The sequence below is a fragment of the Gopherus flavomarginatus genome, chromosome 11 (genome assembly GCF_025201925.1).
Source record: "Gopherus flavomarginatus isolate rGopFla2 chromosome 11, rGopFla2.mat.asm, whole genome shotgun sequence".
NCBI lineage: Eukaryota > Metazoa > Chordata > Testudines > Testudinidae > Gopherus > Gopherus flavomarginatus.
The window spans coordinates 46,584,858-46,612,524 of NC_066627.1; the positions used below are offsets into that span (position 1 = coordinate 46,584,858).

The following is a 27,667-nucleotide window of genomic DNA, read 5'->3' on the forward strand; positions in this document are numbered from 1 at the left end:
ACCTAGGGCACTGGGATTTGGGGAGGCACCATTTTCTTCGACAGTGACCGTGGCGGATGGATCTTTGGCCGCCCCAGTTGCCACCAGCATTTAGGCGGAGGGAGCTGGGGCAGGGGAGCTGGGAGAGGGCCGCCTGCAGCAAGTAAGGGGGGGGGCGCAGCACTCAGGGGAACTCCCCACCCCTGCTCACCCCTGCCCTGCCTCCTTCCAGAGCACACTGTGGCCGCTTCACTTCTCCCTCCTCCCAGGCTTGCGGCATCTAAGGCGCCACAAGCCTGGGAGGCAGAAGAAGTGAAGCAGCGATGGCGTGCTTGGAGTGGAAATGGAGCAGGGGTGAGCTGGAGAGGGGTGGATGCCTCAGGGTGGAGGGGGGGAAGATGCTGCGGGGGGGGGGAGAGCCTCAGGGCAGAGGCGCAGGGGAGGGAATGCGCAAGGTGGAAGTTTCGCCCAGGGCGCGAAACATCCTTGTACCGGCCCTGATTCCATTACCCCAAATATATTTATTTATAACTAGTATTGGGGTAAAGATAGTTTCTGCAGAGCATGTTCAGTAGGAACAGTACAATTATGATCAATAATTCTGGTAGCACAGAATGTTTTTAGTTCACCTTAGCTCTGTCTTGTGATGCTGCATGAAGAGAATAGATGACAGAAGAGATGCAAAGCTGAGAACAGCAATAACACTAGCTACACTAAATCGCACCGGCAAGTCTGTCACATTGAAAGTACATATCTACCTCAGCAGTGTGATAAAGCACTGAGGGGTGGTCCAGCAGAATAGACAAATTACCTTAGAAAAGCTTCTTACCACTTTCAATACAAATATTTAATTCTTATCTTGAACCTATTTATTTTCCTCCTGTTTTGTAATTATTTTTCAATAAAAAAAGCAAAAATAGGTGGTGCTGGTAACAGGGTACTCTTCTTGCAGGTGCAAGGCAACTGGTATTGTAACAGTACTTGGGGAGAATATATTTGGCAAGACAAGTATTTGCATCCCATCAGGGCTGTCTTCATTACTATAACCACCGTGTAACATTATCAAATCCTATCCATTTAGCAGTATTTGCACAGTAAATGATGGTCAGTGCACCCCAACGCCCCGCACCCTCAGCGCTGCCACTGCACCCCAACCCTGCCTGCACCCCAGAGCTCTACCAGTGTATCTCAACTCTGCATCCACAGCTCTACCAGTAGTGAATACCCATCCATGGCTGCTTCTAATCTGAATCTTTGTACAACTGTGCAATAGAGATTTAGGAACTCATATTCTTTGCTACAACCCGGTCAAAATGGTCTCAAATGGTCATTTTTTAGTCAATCTAATCCATGGTACCCACTAAGTTTTTGGAGACAAATTCTGAGCAGTATTTAGGAACATGTTCACTTCTTCATCTGCAGTCCGGAAGGATTACAGAATGCATACACCCATTAAGAAAAATATCAACAGGGTTACTTTATGCCGCCCTGGGTAGTTCAAATAAAGATTGAATAAACTCAAAAAGTTGATTGCTGCAAGTTGTCTATTATAATATAACCTATTTCTATTTTTACTATAAGCATAACAGAATAGTCAGCAGCTGATCTAACCAAAATTGTTATATTGTGTGGAGCAGAAGCCAGAGACAAAGGGCTGTGCACCTGCATGTGTACATTTCAGCAACTGTAGGGTTGATAAAGGTGTGTGTTAAATGGGGCATAGCGGAAGGAAGGAAGAGTGAAAAGGGCACCTCTACTTCTATAGTTCCTGTCTTTAGGAAATTTGTATTTTTTCTCAACCCAGTATTCTGACAGGGAACAATATACAACCAAGTACCCTCAACTCTGCATTCATAATTATTTTGCCATTGAATCAGGAATCTATCTGGTGAAGACATTGCCAAACAGTCTATTGCCATGGTAACATTCCAGGTAAAAAGAGTTCCTTTGACATGTTATAAGCCTAGTAACGGTAAGATGACAGACAGCAATAAAATGGATTTAAAAACAATTAAACAAGATGTGGCAAACAGTAATTCAAACATCAGCTTTTCAAGCTTCTATTTGCTGAACAAACTGCATGCTCTGAAACATCAAGGTCTGCTTCATGTCGTCAAACACTCACATCGGGTATTTGTATATGGAGGAAGAGTAGGGAAAATTATAAAGGACGAACAAGACTGAGATAGAATAGGAGGTGGTGCCCTTTTGCACGTACATAGGACTTCCCTGAGTCTCCCAAAAGAGGTTAGTAAAGGATCACTAGGATTAGCCTCAAACATAAAAAGTGACTTAAATCACACAACAACCCTGTCGGGAATAGAACCCATCTGCTCAACTCCCAGACCCCTGCTCTAACTTCTAGCCCATACCAGGAATTAAAAACACTGAAGTCAGCACTCATGGTAGGGGATACAATGGTAATATTTTCCATTTTTGTTATGGATTTTTCCAGTAGGGGAGTTTTGAAGGGAAGAAGGAGGTGAAGTCAGTAAGATATTCAAATGCAAGCAGCAAAATCAAATTCAGAGGGAGGTGCCAAGAAATATAAACTGTGGTATCTCATGAAATAGACAGCAGCCACAGCATGGTTCAATGGATAGGACAGAGCATCACAGGTCAGGAAAATGGTGTTCCAGTCCTGCCCCTGTCCTGGCTGAGTCACCAGTTTGGCAAAGTCACTTCACTCTGCTTAGTTTTCCCCATCTATAAAAGGAGGCAACATTTAACCTTTGTAATGAGATCTATTCATGAGAAGTGCTATGCAAGAGCTAAATATTATCATGGAGGACAATAATATGTCCAGAGGCAAGTTTATGTACTATCACTGTATCAAGCTCCACAGAACAATACAGCTTCATTACTGGAGAGCGGCACTGGAGCTGAATTCTGATTAGCAGGCAGTAGTTCTTTAAAAATTGCAAGTACCTTTCTGCTAAAGACTGTACACAGTTTGCAGCTGCAGATATTCTTGGAAGCCAGAGGTTTCCCAAGCTTAACGGATTACACAAGGAACACCAGCTCAGTCGGGAGATCCGTTGTGAGTTAAGAGGGACTGCTTTGTCTTCCATTTTCTTGCTTTACTTTCATGTTTACAGATCTGTCTCATCTTATCTTACGTTCCAAAGTCAACACGTAAAGTGAAAATCGCATATAGTCAAAATTACATTGAGTGTAGCGGACAGAATAGCCCGCACTACAGAAACAGTATTTAAATTTTCTTTTTTTTTTTTTTTTTTTTGCCAACTGCATAAAGCTGAAATTGTGCATGTTAAATGTGCCTAAGATGTGACAGACGTGTATTTCATGTTAAATAAAATTCCACCCCATTTTTTATAGGAATGTCTGCACAAGAAGCAAACAGCACACAAGTTTGTTTGTTTTTTTTGTTGGGGGGGGGGGGGAGGTGTTGCGTTTTTTGTTGAGTTTTTTTTTGGTAGAGCAAGAAAGGCTGACACTTCCTTGCCACTTCATATACTGACTCAGAGAGCTACAATTGTTCTAGTGCTTACCGTAGCTGAGATTCTCTTTTTCCCTTGCATAAGGTTAGGCTGGAAAGTAACCTCTATATATTATTAGATTGGAAAAGAAGATACATGCTGCTTCACATAAGTTACCACATCCCTAGTGTGTTGTCATCAGTTTAATACAAAGAAACGCACACTGTTCCTTTTAGCTTAAGTCCTGTAGCACATCGAGGAGTAAATCTATGGCTACTGCATAGGAAGTCTATAGACAAGAAAGAAATGCCAGGCAGAATTAAATTCAATAATAAAGCTACTTTAAAAATGCTTTAGATAAAAGTTTGCTGGGTTTAGTAAAGGATACAATTGCAAGCTTTTAAAATCAAGAGACTAGCGGGGTGTGAGGAGAGAGAAAAAACTTGGGACTTGCACTTCACACCCATGTACCCCTTCCCTAAAACCTCACAGGTTAAAAAAACAAGCCATCGTATTTTACAAACACACTAAGTTAAGGTCGCAGTGACAGCTTTTAACTTTTATTTCCCCACTTCTGTCAGTTTGTTTCAATCTTAATGTAACATCAGTTAGTTTTGTTTGTTCCTTGTTATTTCTCATACAAGTCCAAGTTGCATCAAACCCTCATTAATCAGTAGCAAGTGTAACCACCATGAAAGTTAAGCAACTGAAAGGCTGGTAATGTTATCGTCTGATACAGTTGTACTTGCAGTCATGAATCATTTTTTGATAATGCTGTGATGTCTATAACCACCGCTTTGGGACAGGCAAGATGTGCTGCTCTGGCTGCCTGTCTTGGATCAGAGAAATACAAGTAAACAAATCTCATTCTTTGAAAGAAAATACTTTCAAGCATTACTAGAATATTAGACCAAGTAGAACCACAGCAAGTGATTCAATTTTAACATCACACATTCTACAGGAGAAATATTGCTGCATATTTATTCTACAACACCTACTTACGGATTTATTCTATTTGATTTTTAGAATGTATTGCTAATTTAGTGCTGGTCATGGCACAGGTGAAACAACGATTTGAGTCAGATGCTATTCAAGCTTCCTCTCTGAGCCAGCTACTCCTGGAACTGCATAGTACCACATTTATAACTGCACCCCTTTGCAGTCTCTGCGAGAGAAGCCTACCATAGTAGCTTATGGTAGTTTTCTGATGCCCATAAAGGGGACAGTAGGCTGAGACACATGGAATCAGCTTTCCCAATTGTCATTGAAACCAGTCTAACTACAATGGTTCTATTCCTTAAGAGACTGAACATTTATCTTCTAGGTTAGCAGCAGCAGCACCACCAAAGCAATGATACTTACACATTTTTGGTGGGAAACTAAAAAACTGTGTGCTACCAGTGTGAGACTGCTGTTTGGGGACTAAAGAGAACTGCATTTCTTTTGGCAGTGTAATGCTTGCCTGCATGAGCCCAACTGATGGAAAACAGAGGACCAGAGTTGTGCCCTATCAGGATGTGAACAGAGCAACAGACTTTGAAGAAAAAGGCAGCTTTTTAAAATCTACGAGGTTAAATCCTAAAACATAAGGAACAGTGCAACACTGTCAAAAAGCCATAATATTACATAGAAGTGTTTTACTTGGTTTATTCCTAATTTTGAAAGTGCTTTCCTCATCACACTGATCCAGATTTGTAATGTCCTTGTACGGATGGTGAATCCTGCAGACTAGCTTTCAATTCCTTAAGCTTCTCAGCCACACAAGCAGAATAAAAAGTATAACAGTTGTCAATTAATAAATGCACAAGAACCCCACACTAGAGGAAATAATATTGGAAGTAGCTTAGACATATTCTTAAAACAATTTCCAAGAAAGATCCCTGCCAGAGAGAATGTGCGTTGACCAACTCAGATGTTTGCATTTCTATCAGCAGACTAACTACTCTAACTCATGAGTTGGTGTTACATGGTTACAATATATGCAAGTGTTTGAGTGTGGGGAAAAAATGAAAATGACATCATACTTGCTAAATATGTATTGTTTATTAAGGCTTGTATTCTCCTAGAGGAAAAAAGTTAATCTGATGCTGTCCATGAGTCCTTACAGGCAGTGACAGTCCAGAGACAAAGTTATACGTTCTAAATACAAGTCTAAATGATACAGCTTAAACTTTATTTAAATCAGAGGTCCTTTTGGAGTAAATAGTTTTCAGAAGACGATATTTGTTTTCTAATATAGTAAAAGATCCTCTACAATAAACACGTGCAGATTCAGTGCGCTAGAGCAACAGGCATGAGCACAATTTTCATGCTTAATTGAAACTCCAGTTGGTGACGAGTTCTTCAACGGTTCCCTTATTCCACAAAAACATGACAGCAAATTCAGTTTCTTAAAACATTTTTTTTTTTACTCATCCAACAAAAAAAAAATTAGACATACACAGTTGATTTTAAACATCTGAGGCATAATCCATCATCTTGTCCATACTATTAGTTTCTACGTTAAAGCTCAGCATTATCGGTATAAAAACTTTAAATGGCATTGGGATTTTGGGGGGAAAAGAAAGGGAAAGATTAAAAATGATCTGCAATTAACTAATAACACCTGAAAGCAGAAACAGGTTTAAACACACTGTCCAAAAACCCTGCAATGTTGATAGCATTTACATTATTATTTAATTATTAAGCTACAAAAACAATAAAGTAGAATTATGGCTGAGAGAAAGCACCTCACTAACTCTTTGCAGGATATGGATATAACAAATGCACACTGAAGCACTGGGTTAACAGAATGTGAAAGGGAAATATTTTCAGAGTTAAACAGTTTCACTGACAATATGATTTTCTTGGAGATAGAAAAAAATCCAAGTGGCATGTTAGCATTTTTAAAAGTATAATTGTACAATTCAATTAAAAAGCGTTCTTAACTTGAATTTTTATTTCAATATTCTGAATGCAGTATTTCTCTTAAACAACATTCTTAAAGTGACAAAACTCAATGGTTTCTTATGATTGCCATGAAGAAACAGGGTTTGGGATGAAGAGGAGAGAAATTCTGTCATATATAAAATTATGGTGAATATCAGAATAGGAACATAATTTGTGCCAAAATAAAGTCTTTGGGAAACACTGACATTTTTAGGATGCTCATTTATAGTTCCATATTAGGTCAGTATAATTGTTTACTAACTTAAAAAATAAAAACAGATACATCTTTATTAATGGATTCTATAGCATTTTACATAGAAAAGATACAAATTAATACAGATCCACCTGGGCAAAAACAAACTACAATGTACTTAAAGATGCAACAACTTAATTCCCCCTGTACGAGAAGAAATATTGGAGCTGAAAGCTTTAGTTTGTCCTGATGCCAGGATATAGCACCAGATTATGTTTTAAGATTTGTTTTTCATAGTCGAATTTAATATCAGTTCTATTATATATAGCAAATTGTATACGCTTATTCTTATTGTTTGTTTCGATTCTGCCGTTCCTGTAAAAAGAAAAAAACAAAGTTTAAAAAAAAAAGGCAGGAAAAAACATTTAACATGAACAAACTTTTAGCAACAACAGCTAAAAAAGGTGGAGATTTTTTTTTATAAATGCAATTACTGGTGCAGCCCAAATTTATGTCTTACATGTCATTTTAAAAATCGCAACAGCAATTATTATAGTATATATTTGACACATACAAGGATACAGGAATCAAATGAACACATGAAATTTCAAGTGGAGTGGCTGAATGCATGCAGAGCAAATGTACATGCAGCTAGATCTATCACCCAGGCCCCAAAATGGTAGCAGTTGAGGGCTACAGCAGAGAATGTAAGTATGGAAAACTAAAATTCATAACTGAAGAGAAGATCTACAATATTTTGATCTCTAGATCAAGTTAAGTATTGCAACAGCAGCTGGATTGGTACAACGGTAGGAACAGACTGAAGGGATCCACAGAATAAATGTACAATTTTCCAAAAGTGCCCTTGTGATAGGACCTTAGGTCTCTTTGAAAGGCAACAGAACTTTGGCTCTTCAGTTCTTGTCACTTTTGAAACTTGCCTCAAACCTTTTTTCCCCCACTGCTACCTTACTACTCTGTTTGGAAGACATTCTGGGAGACTTCACGACTCTGGTAGAGAAAGTGCTGCTGGATGAAGCAAGCAAGACTTGTAAGATGCTATGATGCTGAATGAAGTAAGATGAAAGATGTTCAACATCTTTATTAATGATCTGGATGACTGGATAGATTGCACCCTCAGCAAGTTCGCTGATGACACTAAGCTGGGGGGAGAGGTAGGTATGCCGGAGGGTAAGGACAGGGTCCAGAGTTACCGCGACAAATTGGAGAATTGGGCCAAAAGAAATCTGATGAGGTTCAACAAGGACAAGTGCAGAGTCCTGTACTTAGGATGGAAGAATCCCATGCACTGCTACAGACTGGGGACCGACTGGCTAAGCAGCAGTTCTGTATAAGAGGACCTGGGGATTACTGTGGATGAGAAGTTGGACATGAGTCAGCAGCATGCCCTTGTTGCCAAGAAGGCTAATGGCATATTGGGTTTCATTAGTAGGAGCATTGCCAGCAGATCAAGGGAAGTGATTATTCCCCTCAATTCAGCACTGGTGAGGCCACATCTGGAGTATGTTTTCGGCCCCCCACTATGGAAAGGATGTGGACAAACTGGAGAGAGTCTAGCCGAGGGCAACGAAAATGATCAGTGGGCTGGGGCACATGACTTACGAGGAGAGGCTGAGGGAACTGGGCTTGTTTAGTCTGCAGAAGACAAGAATGAGGGGGCATTTGCCTTCAACTACCTGAAGGGAGGTTCCAAAGAGGATGGAGCTTGACTGTTCTCGGTGGTGGCAGATGACAGAACAAGGAGCAATGGTCTCAAGTTGCAGAGGGGGAGGTCTAGGTTCGATATTAGGAAACACAATTTCACTAGGAGGGTGGCGAAGCACTGGAATGGGTTACGTAGGGAGGTGGTGGAATCTTCATCCGTACAAGTTTTTAAGGCCCGGCTTGACAAAGCCCTGGTTGGGATGATTTAGTTGGTGTTGGTCCTGCTTTGAGCAGGGGGTTGGACTAGATGACCTCCTGAGGTCTCTTACAACCCTAATCTTCTATGATTCTTCTGTAAGTAGAAGCCATGGGTTCACTGAAGTGTCACTGAGCTTCTGATAACCACCACCAACAGGAAAGAGCAAGGGACATTAAAGGAAAACTCCAGACAGGGCTCAACCGTAGAAAGGGAAATCACTTAATTTGTGCCCCAAATGCAGTAAATGTGGAGAGAAAGGGTCTCAACAAGTCTGCGAGAACATCTCTTAGAGAGCAAGAGAAGCAGCTGCGCTCTCCACTCTTCAGTGGAGGTAGCGACCAAGGTATCATGCAGGGAAGTTCAGGCAAAAACAGGGGAAACTGGTAACAAACAAGAAAAACAGAAGGACTGTTCAGTAACTGCCTCTGGCACAAAGATATTGTCAGAATATCACAGCAAAAACATATGTGGGTGAAAATTCAGAGCTCCAAAGAGCAGAGCAGTGGATATCTATTATGAAAAGCCCAAAATGCCATTTTACCTTCGCAAGAAGCTAGGGGTCTTTTAACAGGTAAACATAGCTAGTTAATGACTTTTTCTTTTAGTTTCCTAGTTAGTTGGGATTGCTATATTTTCCCTGTTTTTACAACTCAGAAAAATTGTAGTGACAAATATTTTAACTTTTTTTTTCCTTGGACTGGTGTCATTTTCTACTTAGATGAAAACAAAGATACAAGGCAGGTTTAAAATGTTAAGAGCTGTTAATATGAGGGGCCCATCTTCATAACTTTCCCCTCGTACCTATTAATATTCCTTAAAGCAAATCATTTGCATAATGTAAAATACAAGGCATTAAGAACCATAGTTTAACAAGACTTTATTTGAGTGATTGGTTCAGATGAACAGTAGTCCAACCACCATGTCCAACAAGTGGCTTAGAAGTTAAAAAGTCCTATTGGATAGACTAATTGAGTTTAGTAGCATTTATGATCAGCATTTATATTATCTACAGACAGACATGAAAGATGGAGCTCCCAAGCAGGATGCAAATACTGTTTTTTTTGGTTGTTTTTTACTTTTTAAAAATTAGATCCTTTCATTTCAAAATAAGCTTAAAATGAATGCAAGTAACCTTAGCATAAATTACTCAGACTAATTATCTCAAATCACACTTTTCTATTTTAAGCCTTTTCACACAGATCCCATCTACATTTTCTCCAAACAGGGTGGTAAAGGGCTATTTCACAGAGCTTCCTACCATGCTGAACTATTCTAATCTTAAACTTGTGATAACTAGAGAGAATGAAACCAAACTGCATTTGGTTAACATGTTTTAGTTTTCAGGCTACAACCTGCTTCTGAATAAGACCTGAACATTTATGATGATGATTTTTTTGGCTGTGGAAAATACAAGTACAACAAACTGATAAGGACTAAATTAAATGAAAATTGAAAATGTAAGTAGTCTGTAGGATCTGTAAGGAAGATAATTTTTTTTTAAACTAGAACAGTGTAGAAGGCAGGCTCTCATTGGTTGGCTGAATTACCAATTGCCAACATAGTGATGTTTGTTTCTTAATTATAATTGTAACAAAAGTGATATGTTCTTAATCAGGGGGCTCAGACTTGGGGCGAGCATTATTGGGATAATTATATATTGTTATTAAGTTTTCCAACCTATACTTGAACTGCTTAAGTCAAGACAGTGGTTTTAAGCTCCAATCTTTTGATGGCAGATGTCCTTCTCCACTTCACTGTTCTGACATTTACTACCATGTCTCCAATCTATTCTCTCTTCTAAGAAAAGGGAAGAAAAATAAATTAGGTTTCTTTTTCGTTTGTTTTAGTCATCTGCTGGCTTCCCACACAAGGTGGATAAAAACAAAATTGGATAGTTAAAATAAGTATTTTTTTTTAAAAATTAAAGTTTAAATTATGACAACCTATATTAAAGGCCTACATTTACTACAGTTTATTAAAATCATTTAAATTACAAAAAATATTCAAGAAGTTTGTGTTTACTATTGCCAAAGTTTTAAATGAAGTCAAACCATTGAACTGGAAGCCGCAAGCTAAGCACCTGGAACCAGAGTTTCTTAAAGTGCTAAACCAGCTTTTGACAACGGCAGTCTCATCTGGAGGTATGGAGACAGCATTTTCTTCATTTGTTTTTAAACTAGATCAATTCAATGACCAGCTCATTCAAAGTTGAGAAACTGACTGGGAGCTGAAAAACAGAGATATAAGAGGATGAAATCTACTAGGTCTAAAATCTTGACTGACATGGTGACCAGAAACTACAGATATTCCTTCCTTTGTATAATACATTTGCTTTATCAACACAGAATGATAGAATATCAGGGTTGGAAGAGACCTCAGGAAGTCATCTAGTCCAACCCCCTGCTCAAAGCAGGACCAATCCCCAGACAGATTTTTGCCCCAGGTCCCTAAATGGCCCCTTCAAAGACTGAACTCACAACCATGGGTTCAGCAGACGAATGATCAAACCACTGAGCTATCCCTCCCCCCATGTTTTGCATTTAAACTTTTTTCTTAGCCTTCTATCACATTTAAGATAGTTTAACTAATAAAAACAATTTGGAATTCAATTCAAAATACACGAATACATTCCCCAATGTTCCCTAATTATCTACTAAATAAGAAATGGTATCATTCACCATTTTCTAACAGATGTAAAAGTTAGGAATCTGAATAAACATATGCTAAACTACGCAACTGTTTATGTTCCTGCAGCCCCAACTGACCTGGAGCAGGGGACCGTGGCCAGTGGGAGCTGCGATCAGCCGAACCTGCAGATGCGGCAGGTACACAAACTGGCCCAGACCGCCAGGGGCTTTTCCCTGAACAAGGAAAATCAATCCATCCTGCTCTTCCATCCCTGTTTCCTTCAAAAAGCTACAAGCTCCTTAAGGCATCCATCGGTGGTTTAGAAGGATGAGGCTGCCTAGATTAATGAGGTCAAGTACCACAGGAGCAGAGAATGGGCTACTCCCTGAGCTTCCAGTCCTACATTTCAAAGCAGAGAAAGAAGACAGATGGTTTTCAAAGAGCCATTTTAGATTTTGCCAGTAGTCAAAAAGTGATGTGAAACAGGACAGATCTGTTGTGTATATTTCCCTGCCTTCAATGCTCCTTTCCTGTCCTCTGGACTAATCTGGAGCTTCCTTTTAGGAAGAAGGACTGTAGCCCAGGTTGAGGCACACTGATGTGTCACAGCTTATGCAACATCTCTCAGTGAACCATGCTGCTAGTTACAAGTTCTCACAAGTCTATTGTTCTTTGGCCTGACTGAAAATGTGAAAAATGTGAAGGTGACTTATTAATGAAAGCAGAGAAGCTGAGAGAGAAAAGTTTGTCAGCTGAATAATTTGGGGGAACAAAGACAACTATCTTCTCAGCCAGAGACAGTGAAAATTGCAGAAAAGGCCTCTAATTCCATACAAGAACTAGATCATAGTTTTGAACTTATTGTTCCCAGGCAGAACTGTCAACCCTTCTACCAAGCCAGGGACAGTGGGATTATTAATTATGATTATTATTAATCACAACCAAGAATGGGCTCCATTGTGCTCAGGACTGTCCAAATAGAGAGCAGCAGACACTTTCTGCCTGGAAGACTTTATAAGCTAAATTAGTGGTTCTCAATCAGGGGTCCTGGGTCCCCTGGGGGGCCACAAGTAGGTTTCAGGGGGTCAGCCAAGCACAGCTGGCATTAGACTCGCTAGGGCCCAGGGCAGAAAGCTGAAGCCCTGCCACATGGGACTGCAGCCCAGGGCCTCAAGCTCCCACCTATGGCTGAAGCCAAAGCCTGAGCAACTCAGCGGTATCCTCTGTGGCATGGGGTCCTGGCAACTGCCATCCTTGCTACTCCCTCGATGTCCGCCCTGGCTTTTATATGCAGAAAAACAGTTGTTGTGGCACAGTTGGTCCATGGAGTTTTTATAGCATGTTCGGGGGGCCTCAGAAAGAAAAAGATTGAGACCCTTGATCTAAACAGACAAGACAGACACATGGTGGGGGCAGAGGTATAACTCACAAGTAACGTGAAGAAATAAGATGGCAGCAAACAGCATGTTAGTTTCACTATTTTCTGTTTTGGGTTTTTATTGGATAAGTTTAGTTAGGAGGGGACAGGCTGGATGAAAACACAAGTGAAGGGAGGGGGCAGAAGTGGAGTGAAGTTAAGTTGAGATGAAAGGACAGAAAAAGGAGAGAAGGACAGAGCTGGAACACACAGCCAATAAAAGAGAGCCCATTAAATCTTAATTGGCATTCCTTTTCCCTACCACTAAAACGTAGACTACAAAAAAAAAAAGCCTCTACCATAGCATAATTAAAATCAAGAAATGTAATGTTATAAGCACTGGTCTTAAAAATGCAACTGTAATTATCAGCATTTGGGGGTGAGGGCGAGCAGGATGCACTCCAATGCCATGCAGTTTCCATCCTGAAAACCTCCATACCAGTGAGCCTTCCAACAAGAAAATGGGCATGCAGCTCCCCCAGAGCCACTCATTGTTGCTCCTTCAGTAAATCCAACAAGTCCAGACTAAGATTTGGAAGATAACTGGCACATGTTAACACCCTATTGTAGGCAAGTCAGTGTGCCTTTAATTTGTTACCAGTTAAACATATGTTATAGTCACACTAACTGGTCTACCCTAGGCTGTTATGTTCCAGCTAACATCTGCCAAATCCTAGCTTAGACAAGGCCAAAGTGGACACCTGGGAAGCTAAGAGATACACAATGACCTTGCCTTCTTGGGGTGAAATGCACATCTGTGCACACTTCAGACCTCCTCCTCCTGAAGTATAAGAGCCCCTGAACTCAGATCCCCAAGATACTGGCATACTGTGTTGTTACTAAACTGCCAAGCCAGCTATAATCATAAATACAAGACAATATCTGTAAAGGTTTCATTTTCATCTCCTAGAACATAATGCCCCTCCAACCTCTGCCCCAAATTTGTTCCAAACAAAATACACCCAAAAAAACCATAATACACAACAAGTTTGTTTTGTTTACTAATGTCACATCAAGTTTTTTTATTTTGAAGAAAGATTTTCTAGTTTAAAATAAGCTTATTTACTGGGGATGATTCATGAACTATTAATGCCTCATGGTAAATTTACAAAATCTTTTATTTAGATAATTTGCCCACATTATGAAGTTTTAATCTTTTTCAGTGCACGATCTTGGATCACCTGTGGTGAAATTAGAACCCTCCCTTGGCACAAAAACCAGAGTAAACTGGCTTTCAACAGAAAACTCAGAGGTGGTAAGCCGGAGTGAATCCAGGTCCAACCTACCCTGGGTATTTTGTTATACAAGGTGGAACAGCAGGCAATGCCCCTCCCCTAGCGTATGCATTGTTTTAGGCTATTGGAACTGCAATAGTACAATTCTATTATTCCCTCTCATCTTGACTTAGCAGCATACAGGGCTACAAGTGTGATTACACCTTTCCTTCATCCACAGAGGACAATGCAGGTCTTCAGTGATGCAGAGGACCCTGGATGAATCTTCTGCACTCTGGTAAATGTTACCCAACTAGATTATGCTATACAGCTACTTAGTCCTCATCTGAGGTCATAATCCTCATTTGACAAGTTATAGTTAACACAAAAGTAAGATGTAGTGTCACATTAGACTGGACTTTAGTTGGAGAATAAGCAGCAAGGGGATGATTAACTTCTAAGGAACATGTTCTGCACATGCCCTTGGTGATTAAACTGTTAAAGCAGCACTGCTCATATTTGTAGGCAAAACTGTCTAAAAGGAATTTTTAATATTTCTTAAGATAATCAGTGGCCTTATTACATAAAATTATTGATTTTCTCAGCAAAATAGGAAAAATACATATTTGAATAGTATAAGATTTTAAAAAACTATCTTTATATAATTACGATGACAATATAAACACATTTTTAAACAAATGATTTGACCGCTAAACCAAATACGATGAATAGAAGGATACAGCAATCTGAAAACCCGTTACAGTTAAGTCTGACATACACATATGTATTAACTTTAATTGGCAAAAAGTTCCTGTATATAACGTTTGCTTTTTAATGGAAGGTCTGTTTAAGATAGAGTTCTCAAGTATGTTAAATTTCAATAGCAGGTGCTTTGACTCTTCATATGCTTTAGAAGGAAACTCTTACAGCAAGCTACTGCACTGCCAAAATTTGTTTACACTTAGGTTAAAAATAGATGCTTTCCTTTCAGAATATAATTTACATTGACTGCCATAGTCTGATTATTTTTCACTATATCATGTCATCTTTCTCAGCCTATTCCTATTGTTTATACACAGCTCAGTTTTGAAAGCTATTCAGATATAAGAAATTATACCTTTAGAAAATAAAACCATCAGCCTAATATATCTGTAATTAAACTGAATCCCAATGTTCCCTCAATATTAAGTGCAGCAGAAAACATGCATTAATTGTTGAGAAACTGATCCTATTAGAAAGTAGTACCTGGATAGGCACATTTTGTTTATAGATTTAATTTTAAATAGAAGCAGAAAATGAAAGTCCACATTAAAGTAATGCAGAGGTGGGGTCAGCTCAATGGTCTGGTGCCAGTATACTGAGCTATTATAAAAGAGAGTTAAATACTATAAAGAGAGCTATTATAAAAGAGAGGTGATAGTATATGATCCCATTCATAAAGCTAGCAAGGATTGACATAGAATTAAATATTTTCTCTTGAACTGAAAAGAAGAGAGGCCTGAAACCACTTTCAGTGGTTGACACAAGAGACACTCCAGGTGGAGGGTTGTTTTTTGTGTGTGTTAAATCTTAGCATTATCATGGAGAGACTAAGTGATTTGCCTTAGCCATCTCACATCTCATCTGTGGTAAAGGAACACAATGCAGATCTCCTGACTCCTAACTGTGGTTGGGGAAAAGTGAGAAGAAACAATTCTCAGCAAGCAGAAAGTTTGCAGGGATGTGGATAAAGCTTTTGCTCTAAAAATCCCACAGAGAACATAAAAAGCTAGTTCAGAGAATTGAAGGTCTTCTCCATCAGGCCTAGCTACCACTGGCCTGAAATTTGCATGTGTATATACTGTAAGATGGCTAGACTGAAAAAAAGCAGTGCTGAAATTTGAATGAAAGCCTTAAAGCTGAATTTCCCTGAATTTGTAAGAGTAGGTCCTCCCCAAACAGTATAAAGCAGTGGTGGGCAACTTACAGTCCGTTATGGTAACGTGCTGGCAGGCCACGAGGCAGTTTACACTGACAGTCCGCAGGCACGGCTGCCTGCAGCTCCCACTGGCCGCGGTTCACTGCTCCCAGCCAATGGGAACTGCGGGAAGCGGCATGGGCCACAGGGATGTGCTGGCCGACGCTTCCCGCAGCTCCCATTATCCAGGAATGGCGAACTGCAGCCACTGGGAGCTGTGGGCAGCCATGCCTGCGTACGGTCAATGTAAACAAACTGTCTCGTGGCCTGCCAGCACATTACCCTGACTGGCTGCGTGTGGCCCACAAGTTGCCCACCATTGGTTTAAAGCAACTTAAAGGGTGATAAAGGGAAAGCCCCAAATTACTGCAACTTCCATTTTGCTTCAGGACACTGCATCTAAGTCTGTGCTTAAAAATTTTTTTGAAGCGCATGTAAACGCACTAAGCTGAATTGGAAAACTTCTATAGTTCCTCGGAAGTGTAGAAGAAACTATACATTGAAACACTAGCATCAGGATCAAACCATTGTAAGTGTCAGCTAGCCATTACATTCTAACAGCTCCTACATAGTCAGCTCATCGTGTATATACAGAGTCATTGATGTTAGACATTTGGATCCCATTCTTAGACCCGGCTGAGCTGCACTTGGCATAGGACTTGAGGCAAGGGTCAAGGAGGTAGCTAAATCTTTTCATAATCACACTTTCATATAAAAATAGGCTATATACTGTGGGACTCTGGAGATTCCCCACCTCACCTCCCCCCACCCTACTCTAAAAATTCCAGTGATTTTTAGTGTTGGAAGGTGTTAAGACACTCCTGAGGACTCAGATCCTTCATTTATCCACAGAATAGATACAACGAACAGCAGCAGCAATACAAGCTTCCTCACAACGTAATTTTCCTCAACTCTTGTTCTGGAGAAGCCAGGTAATGGGATGAGAATAGTTTGGTGACTATTCAAATCTTGGCTTCACTGCTGAAGATACAACCTAAGGTGCCATCTGTGACAGAATATTTGACTACGAACTGGATTGATACCTACTCATCCACAGAAGCCAATGAGCTATTACATGGCAACCACTGACCTGGGCCAACTCTGAAACAGTCATAGGCTCTGCATCCCATGAAAAATCCCAAAATAAAATGTCAAGCTCCAGTAGAATTGGATGTAACATATTTTACTTGTATATTTAACTTGGTTTAAAAAACAAACAAACTTTACCTGAGACTATGAAAACCACACACAGAACTGAAGCACAGCTTTTTGTTTTAGTATTAAACGCACGTAGGACAACCATGTTTGAACACATTACAAATATTTTAAAATCTCTACTTAGCTTCCCCCCAACACACACACACACACTCTCTCTCTCACGGCAGCATTCACATTTTTCCAAGTATGTTTTTTTAATTTTTTTCTAAAAAATGCAAGTTTACCTTCCGCACCACCTCCTCCTCTTCTTGGCGCTTTTCATAATGGGAAAAGTCATCAAAGATGGAGGTTGTGTGCTTGTAAGTAGCAATAATTTTAAGCACTTGTTTTGCTTTTTCTAAGGGCACCTCCTGTGTGTCACGGGAGTTTGTAACTGGTTTGTTGTCATTGTTCTCCAGCCTGATGTGTCGGAGCTGGTTGTTGGGCACATCCTTCACAAAGATCCATTTGACATCAAATTTCCCCTTCCATTTGTCCTGAGACCAGACACCAGCACTAGTGCCATAGTCCACAGGTGATTTCATTTCTGCTACTCCACAGAAATGTCCACTACCATTAACACTGAACAGTAAGTAGACCGGGCCCTTACTATTCATGGATCGGAAAGCGCTGTCCAAGCGTTTGTTGCCATGTTCTGTGCTACACCAAATAGAATATTTAATGGAACGATGAATATCATCCTCAGAATAGCTCTTTATTATGAACACACGTCCATTTTTAAGATTCCATTCAAAATCTTTCGGGTTATAGCTATGAGCGGCTTTCAGTTTTTCAAGAACGGGATGGGATTCACCACTTGGGACAGAGTTAGGCTGAGTATTGCCAGTTGAGTTGCTATCATTACCAGTTCCTCCACTTTGGCCAAAAGCTGCATTTCTGTTGCGGGGAGCCACCCAGCGGTTTTGGGGTGGTTGCTGAGGACTTTGATACTGTGGCTGGGTCAATGGAGGAGGTTGAGCTGGAATAGGCTGAACCATTTGTTGTTGTGGGACAGACTGAGGAGACGGTATCTGCTGGGGAGCAGGAACTTTTGCCACAGGACCCTTATTATCCCAAGTACCTATGTCCATATTATGTTTTATAGGTGGCGGAGGCAAAGCTCCTCCAATTACAGGTCCCGTTTTTGTTTTCATTTTAGGTTGCGGTTTTGCAGGCTTGCTGGCAATAGCAGCCCAAGAGGTTGGTTTAGATACTGGCAAGTTTACACTGGATCCACCATTACCAGGAAGAGCACCTGTCATTCCAGCACTGTTGACAACAGAACCTACTGTTTTCACAGCAGAAGTTGTTACATCTCCACCAATCTTAAGTCCAACCATTCCCTGTTCAATACTATTCATTCCAGGTGCTTTATTCAAAGTATCATTATGAAATCCTGTTTGTCCATCCACAATAGTACCACCCAGTGAACTAGGTGGGTAGCTGTAACTGCTCCCATAAGCTGAACTTTGAGTCTGCTGTCCTTGGGATCCACTTGTTCCCCAAGCTGAGAAAGCAGGATTTTCAGGGAAAAAATTAAATCTGTGTTGGTAGATGTTATTTCCCAGACCCCCAGGCTGTCCAAAAACAGCATCATGCATAAAATGATGGTCTCCATTACTGAGCTGTCCATAGGTGGTGAGGTATGGGATAGGAGGATCTCCTCCAGTAGACCATGGTGCTTCACTGAGAGAATAGGGAAACCCAATAGATGGTGGATAATAATTGGACAAATAGGGATCAGTCATTGATGGATAGCTATTATTCTGTTAAAGAAAAGAAAAGAAATTTCAGATGCATGCACTTTTTCATAAATGACTACAACATTTGCATACGACTAAATAGAAAAGACGTTAAGTAGTAACCATCATTTCAAACTTCAAGTTACACAATTTATTATTCCATGGCCTGTTTAGTCCAAGTTAATGTCATTGCATCTTGTATATTCCTATACCAGAGATACATTCTCCTTCTCCACTTCCTGTAGATTTTTAAACAGTGATCACCACTCTCAGATGAATGCTAGTTGACCCCATGACCGCCAACTCACTTTTATTACACTGCAGATAATTCATCTGAGTCATGAAAATTCAAGACTTGTAATTGAGAAATATATTTGTTCTATGTGTATATGACCAAATACTTTCATATTGTACTAAAAGTTTAAGATAGTGTTTAATCAGCAGTATGCAATTATAGAAAAACAATTTTAAAATTGCAGCAAGACCAACACTCAGAAATTAATAGGAACTAGAAATTGTACAAGATTGAAGATAATTCTATTTGAATATTACGATTTACATAAGTTTGTACTAAAATAACTTCTGAAAAATACAAAATTAGTGATTTTAACTCCAAAATCAAGAGAAAGATGAACAGATAAGCAGGTTTTGCTGCATAACACGACATATATTATTTATTGGATTTGTTTTATATAATCCATTCATTATATAGTTTTTAAGTTTATTAAGTTACACAAAAAGGTAGAACATACTACCAAACGTTCATGTGAAAACAACAAAATATTTTATAGAATGTGAAAAATTGCTCTGCATATGTTGCATGACGTGCAGCCTTCATTCTTTTCAGAATGTTTATGCACAACTTAAGAAATATTATGTTTACGGAGCGAAGTGCTAGGAAATGGAACACTGTCCTCATACTGTGCACTATATGCATGATGTATGTTAAGTACATTTTTAATTTGTAAACTCACCTTTTGCAATTATGAGCAATATCTAAAACTCCAAATTTGTTTTGGAAAAAGGAAGATCAAACTAGTATTTGTGACTGCACTGGAGTCACAATGCTACTGGCTGAATGCCAGACCCACAGAGGGAGAGAATAAATAATTTGGCTTGATCCAATTTGACTGTTGTTTGTAGTATAATTTTAAATAGTGCATGATGAGTATTTGAGGCTGTATGTAGAGGATATTAAAGTAACTTAAATTTGGGGTGTAAAGACAAATGCTTGACTTCAAAATAGGACAATATTCAAGCTTGACTGTAAGTAAGACTGAATATATTGGCATGAGCATTTAAAAATGCATACAATATATGTAACATCCTCAGGAGTTACAAAATGAGAGTAGATTTCTAAAAAATAGCTGTGTGCTGGAGTGAAAAAATAGTTCTGGAAAATCCCTTCTTGACCCCTATATGGCAACTGGAAAGAGAAAATCCAGAGTCATAGTGGTTAATATTGGAAATTAAGGATTTGTATCTGTAAAAGCATTGAATAATAAGATTTTTCCATCCACCCTTGTTGTGTTGCACAACTAACTACAGAGACTAGAGCCAATGAGGCTCCACATGGGCATAGGTGTCTGCCCCAAGCACAGCTGCAGAACGTTAGTTAGAATGCATTTTAAGTGACAACTCAGCTTGTAGTTTCCACAATCCTCACAGCAGCCTAATTAGTTAATATGGAGTTTTTGGACGAAGCAGATTTAGAGAACATTAGAGATGTTAGGAAACTGGTAAAGTAGATTAATACCTTTGATTTTTCAGAGACACCTTTTCCCGATTGTCAAATATTATAGAAAGATCTTCTGTAAGAAGCCTATACCGAAGAAATTTTAAGTACAGTGATTTTATTTTGTTAAGGCGAAGAATATAATAAAAAGCTGGTTACAATCTTAACTATGGAGTTGCTACCATGGCTTCATAATTCCTAACAGACAAGAAGTTTGTGAGTGTAATTTTTCTGTATTTGTAAACAAGAAGTAAACATCAGTGAAGTGGTAACAGATGTTACCAGATTAGTCCCCTGGACTTCTACCTCTGAAGACTTAGGTCAGAGACCAAAAGGAGGTCATAAGCAAAGCTGAGTTGGGTAAGAATGGGGGTTTGCTTAAATAAGTCCTGGTGTCAAGACATTTCAGTTTACAAACACAGAGTTTATTAGTATGCCAGGCATGTAAACCTATAGACACAAATTCTGCATCGGACATATGCATGTAAATCACTCAGGTTTTATTCAAGAGTTAGTGTTTTCCACCAAGGTCTCATTGCCCCACACAGCAGTCCAGTTACAGAAGCTTGGAGCTCCTCCCATCAGCTTTTCCCAAATCTGTCTGACCATCTTTTAAAACCCTATGAAAAAAATCAACTGGTTTGTAGCAGCATGGAGATTTTGCTTTAAAGCTGCTCCAGGGACAAGCTCATCATGTGTGTCCCTTCCCCCCACCTCTTAGCTGCTTTTTAGGATCAGGCATTCAAGTTTTCTCCTCTATTCTCTTACCAAGTGTTCAATTGACTCTTGGTTTCTTCCACTCTCTTCACTCCCCATCACATAACAATGCAGAAGGACAAATAAGGATTTAAAATATTCTGTAGTAAATTTAAGATTAAGTTACTAGTGAAAATTACATAGAAACAAAGCTTAAAATTAACACTGTTCAATATGACAAAAGTCTTATCTTGTCTCTTGTCCAGGAGTTGCCTGCTGTGGACCTACCTCTCCTGCAAATAAGTCTAGGCATGGCAACAGGCTATAGCATGTCCCAGCCACTTGGGTCTGAAAGTCAGTGATGGGGCTTCAGCTGCAGCAAATTAAAAGTTAATAGAAAAAAAAAGTAGAAGCAGCACTTAATAGAAATAATGGACAATGGAGGCCACCCATCTTATTTAACAATACACCAAACAAAAAACTGCCAACGCAAAAGGATGGCAAGAAAGAAGGCAGATCAGAGAAAGCTGAAGAGGCAGTATGAGAAGGTAAGGTACTGGTTAAAATTCAAAGAGGAGAATATTTTCCCTCCTTTCTCCTCCCCCAGACAATGCATACAAAAACTTAAGTTCTTCAAATCAGGTACATTTTTCTGTACCTGATGCTTTACATACTGGAGATGAGAGAAGCATTAGACTGCAAAATACTGTATTAGCATTTCTTGCCAAGAGGCTCAGTCAAGTTGTGCAGCAATTAGCATTCCCAGACATCAAATAGATGCTTACTTTATGAAGGTTAAGAACGTTAATTTTTATTTTGTTTTTTTAAACTTTTAGCAAAAAATCTATTTCCTTGAACCTTTGACCCTTAGCAAGTTCATTTCAGACAAACATCTGTTTAAATAAATAAAAGAGCACCACCCCCCAAAAAGGAAACCAAATCCAAGTTCATTTCTGCAACCATACAAAAATGTTAAGAAACTGATATTTCAGGGATTTCACAACATGCCTTTTTGGGGGGTGGGGATGAGGGGGGTTAGGATGAGCTGAGGCTGACTTCATAAGGAAGCAGATTCCATACACTACAGAGAAAAGGGAGTGATTGCTTGTTAAAATTGGCTTTCACAAGTAACCTAGTGTATTTGCTTCTGTTAATTCAAGGTATGCCTTGAAAACACTAAGAAAATTACCTAGTGACACAAAAGTAAGGAAGGATTGAGATTTGATTCCTCTCCCCCAAAAGAATGAAGACACTCTTAGGATAGGTATTTATATGGCCTTTCACATTCACTACAAATTACCCTGAGCACAATATTATATGTCAGTAAATGGAAAGTAAAAAAAATAAAAAAAATTACACAAGATCAGAGAAAAAAGGGTTGCTTCTGATCTGCCACTTCTATTTTGATAGACTGAGATTTTACAAGTATGTATATTTTACATTTATACTAAAACTTAAGGGTAACTTTAAAAAATTAACACTACCCTCCCCCCGAACCTTGTTGAATAGTTTTAAGCACTACACCTTTCTCAGAGTTCCCTTGTCAGTTTTTACACTTATAACCAACCAAAAAAAAATAGTTTTTCTTTCCGGAATTGCTCCGAGAACCAAATAAAAAAGGGGAAACTGAATATGCATTGGAAAGAGTAATGTCTACACATGGAGTGACATCAGATGCATAAAGCACAACCAAAAATAAATTTCCTTCCCTCTGGTCTACTTCAGTTATAGCAAGCTTAGATATTACAAGTAAAAAAGAGTGAACAAATGTGGCTTAAGATGACATTACCCTTTTAAAATGGCTCTAAGTCATTAAGAGAGAGGGAGGAAGAAAAGGGGGTATTTCTGAGATGGACAAAAATGTCAATCTTAATGGCAGATGCTTCTATGCATTCAGTTTTTGAAATCTGATGGCTTTAGTTACTATAAGACACTAAGAATGGTTCAATGCAAGACAAGTATAATGGTTAGCATTTTTCCTAATTTATTCTAAGGAAAATAATGAGAATTAAAAAAACAATGATGCACACAGTGTGAACTATCACAAATAAGCAAGAATCAAATAGCAGCTACACCTTTCTTACTCATGATCAGACCATTATAAGATTCTTGAAAGGAGAATGACAGATTCCAAGTTTGGAATCCTAACCATGGCTTGACAGAACATAGTTGATTCCAGAAGAAGCTTATCTTCTAGTTCTTCACCCATAACATCACTTTTTCTAAACTCATTCTGAAACCTATGCAGAAATTTCTTGCTAAAAATACTAGTGCTGAATACCAAATCTGATTCAGTGAACAGAGTAATCTGTACAACTCATCCTTCCAGTGACTCCCTCCCACAGCACCCCTAAGTATGGTGAAATCAACATCATGAATCACGATGTAAAGAATTAATCCATAGAGTTCTAACATTAAGAGACACACTAAGCCTTTTTACTATTGAGAACATTCACTAAAAGACATAAAAACATTCAATTCTGGTTTTGTTTTCTCTGGAGTAGTGTTTCTTGTGCCTGGATTTTCAAAACCTCTTGGACTAAAGGAATAATACTCAGGACATGAAGACATTTTCTGAGACCCATTATTTTGTCTGACACTGACATCAATGTCTTATTTTACACCGCAGTATTCTTGATGTCTTCAAAAATGTAAGCACCAATAATACGAAAATGGAAGTGGTTTTTTACCACCAACCCTTCAAACTCTGTAGACTTAACTCTCATTCTTAGCTAATCTGCACCATCTCCATACACTCGGTGACAGCTTAAACCTTTTATAGCTCTAGCTAGAGGGGTCCTTGACCATAAGTGATTGAAATCAACAGGTGTTTTCTTCCAGAAATATGTATGTTCTCTGAGACATCCTAACCAAATTCCTTGGACCGTCACCATCTAAGCAGCCAGTGTGGAAAGTTTCCACATGAATCCTAGCAGAATACAGAATTTCACCAGACATTTAAACAAAGCATTCAGTCTAGTTTGTTTGGCTTTATGCCACAGGGTGTAAGAGAAACCCTGAAGGAAGTGAGTAGTGATACATTTATTTCAACATACTTATTCTTGACCTTTTTGAGCCCCTCCCCCAGTTCTCTTTGCTAACCTCTCTGTGTTAACTGGGAACAGATTATGTATCTGCAGATATTTTTCTTGGTCTATCACTTACAACAGATGTTCTGACTGGCTGTATATTTGGACTGGTTTCTTCATTTTTGTGTTGGAATGCTATACAACAGCAATACCTACCAATAAAGGGCTAATACATTTTAGCTAGTGTTCCCAGGCACTTGAAATTACAAGTAGTACAATTTGATATTGTAGCTCAATTTTCACATGGAAGAACCACTTCTATTTCAAATCTGACCACCTACTTTACAAAGAAAAGTGTGCATAATTGCATGGAGTTCGGTGACACTGAAGTGAGGATAGGAGAAAGCTAGTTTCTTATATTTGTTGGCATTTAAACTTTTAAGCATAATTTTTTGGAGCTTGATTTACATTTCTTAAAATAAATTTGCACATTAAGTTATTAATGTGAGTAAAAATGTACTCTATTTACATTCTTTTTAAATTTCCAACTCCCTCCCAGTAAATTTTAGTTATTCAGGATTTTTAACAAAATTTAATTTGTACTCTTGGTTTGAGTCATATTTGGTTTGAGTCAAATTTACACTATTTTACAATGCCCTCAAGCAGCTCATCTTTCGTTAATCATCTCTAGATAATAAGCCTCTGCAAATAGGGAAGAGTTGAGGACTTCAGTAACTCAGCCAAAGATTATGGACCTCCTGCAAGAATTGGTAAGTGAGGATCTGTGGCCTGTGATGTGCAGAAGTCAGATTAGATGATCATGATGGTGCCTTCTGGCCTTAAAGTCTATCAGTCCTCATCATGCCATCTTTAAGAGAGTTTCAAATGATACTATGGTCACTTATTTATTTCCACTTACAGCACAAGGGTTCAATCCACTAGTCATACAGAAGCAGAACCCCAATGACTGCAATAATGGGTGATCTGTTTATTAGAAAACTGAAAGTCAAGGGCCCTTGGCAGGCTGCCAACTATGTCAGCTTTCACAGGAAATGTGTCATTTGGTAAGTGCCCAGTAGAAACTAGGATTTCTAAATAACTTCATTTCCACATGTGAACAAACTAGATATAAATAATAAATAATAATAATACCAGTATTCTGACCTAAAATGCTAATGCCATTGCTCAGGAACACTTCAGGCACTATAGCTTTTTCTATTTCATTTTAAAGCTATGATCCCCGGGGCGTAAACAAGTCATATTGGTGTTTGCTGTACAAGCAACACTACCCTCCATATCCCTTAAAAAACCCATCAAAATTAACAGAGATGCACTAACCTGATTTGACTGTCCAGAAAGGTAAGGTTCAAAATCGTTGTCGTGAACTGTGTCCTTCTGATGCAATGAACCATTTTGTACTAAAACAAAAAGTTGCAACATATTATAACATTGTCTGACAATGTTTCAATAAAGAAACTCACCCTAGAGTAACTTGACAAAAATAAGTTAGCTCCCTTCCTTCTTGTGGCATTGTTAATAACCCCTGGAAGGCAAAGGGGTCAGATTTCACCAGAATGAGACCTTCCACATGCACTCTAAATGTCACTATTGCTTACAAAACTGATCTGAATGACAGTTACAGAGAGTCAGAGGAACCTGCAATTGTAGTAAACGTAAGTATTTATACTTTCCCCACAAAATATCTTAAAACCAAACAGACAACTTTTGACATGAACTTGTGAGAAGAACTGGAGGACAGAGCAGTGTCTTCTGAAAAAGCTGAGCTGCCTCTTTAAAAAGTAATGTTAAATCATGTCAGAGGTGGAACAGTAAAATACTGGCTGTCGAGTGTTTGACATCCTAATAATATTTACAAGCTTTAAATGCAAGCCTTGGTTTTCTTGTCTGTAAAAGTGAGATAAAACTTCACTAAATCAGAGGTATTTGAGACTCAATCTTTAATAATATCTGTAAATCACACTGAAATCCACAGCTGGAAGATGCTACATAAACAAATTATTAAAGTCACTTCATTCTTAATTTCCATCATTTGTTTCAAAGCATAAGTCACATAGTATACATTAAGCCTTTGGAAAGCAGTTCAAGAGTGTCACAGGAAGGCTAAACTACAAATATTGTGACAGGAAAAAGAAATACGACGCTAAAAAATAAAACTAAAGTGGGGATTTCAAAGAGGTCTGCAAGTATAAAATAATGTTAGGAAGACTCTTCAGAGAAAATGGATGCATAATAAGAAGGGTTTCTTATAAACTTGGGAAAAATATGATCTTGTTGGGACTATAGCTGTTTGAAACACTGATAAAGTGGAATTCAAAGAACCTTAACACTGAAAAGATGTGCCTATGTAAATTGATGGGAGTATCCTTTCTATTATTAAACAGTTACGTATTTGGTAACAGTCATAGTACCATACATAACGCAGTTTATAAAGCGGGCCATTTACTTCAAAGCCAGCTTGCTTCTGAAGTTTCATTTGTGACAATGTGCTTGAGGTCACACAAAAGTGTGTCACACTATCAAAGAACTTATTTTTTGCTTAATACTGAAATTATTTCATGAAAAAACTTGTACCGATGTACCACCTGTCAATCTATAAACTCTCATTTGCCAATACCAGTCCAGTAACAGAACAATAATTACATAGCAGAAAAATACTGTAAAGCAAGTTTGGGTACTTTTTAAATCTGTCACTTGAGTAAATGAATCTCCTAAACTGTATTTGTATATCTATCTGTAACTGTAAATTTGCTTTTCTTAAAAATGTTTTTATTATTAAACACTGAAAGCATGCTTAGTACTGTACAACCTTAAAAACACAATGGCACTAGTGGCATGCAAAAAAAACCCTTAGGAACCCCAGTTTCCTTTAAAAAACCCACTTTGCTCCATATTTCATCACAGAGTTTAGACTAATACCTATTGGTTCACCCATCACTGCCTGCCTGCTTCATCTACCTTCAGCAATAACAACTCAAGTGGAAAAATCCCAGCATTCACCTTACCTTTATTATCTTGTCCTTTCGGTCGCTAGGATGCCATACGCATGATTGCAAAGAGGAAAACAAAGACAGAGGAGAAAGTTAGTTTTGGAAAATGATCTTGTCTCATTGCAGACAGGGCTGTGGGAGAGAAGTAACCACAGAGGGGGAAAAGGTGAAAGGGGGGGAGAGGAGGGCTAACAGCTTTATTTATTATTAAGGGCTGGCCCTCACTGGAAATGGCCACTGATCAGGAGAGGGAAGAGCTAAAGGGAGTGCCTAGGGCCCAAGGAAGGCGACAGGGACCTCTCGGGGTAGGCACACGAGCTGGGGGTGGGGGTGGAGGGGCGGGAGGAGATGCCCTCGGCCCCGGGCCCAGCTGGGCTTCCGCACTTACCTGAGGGTCAATGCTTGTGGCCGACATAATTCATGTACGGGGCCCCCGTGGCTAGCAGGGAGCGGGGGAGGGGCAGGGCCCGGGCCCCTCCGCGCGACAGGGAGGAGCACGGGGAGAGCGCGGGGCCCCTCCTGGGAGCGGGGGGGGGGAGCTCCTGTCCCCGGGGCCTGCGAGGGGCGCTCCGGACCGGGC

At 39.3% G+C, this 27,667-nt stretch overlaps 1 protein-coding gene across 2 annotated transcripts; it reads right to left on the reverse strand.

The window, feature by feature from the left end:
* Positions 1-5,443: 5,443 nt before the first annotated feature.
* YTHDF1 (YTH N6-methyladenosine RNA binding protein F1) lies at positions 5,444-27,667 on the reverse strand. Of its 2 annotated transcripts, XM_050918678.1 has the most exons (5): positions 27,476-27,667; positions 27,103-27,127; positions 25,418-25,497; positions 17,123-18,643; positions 5,444-6,915 (listed from the first exon to the last, which is right to left on the reverse strand). In XM_050918678.1, exons 1-5 carry the CDS (start codon positions 27,500-27,502, stop codon positions 6,889-6,891), a joined length of 1,680 nt encoding a protein of 559 aa, XP_050774635.1. In that variant the 5' UTR covers positions 27,503-27,667; the 3' UTR covers positions 5,444-6,888. The 2 variants fall into 2 exon arrangements, with proteins under 2 accessions (XP_050774635.1, XP_050774636.1); XM_050918679.1 differs by lacking the exons at positions 27,103-27,127; positions 27,476-27,667 and adding an exon at positions 21,339-21,423.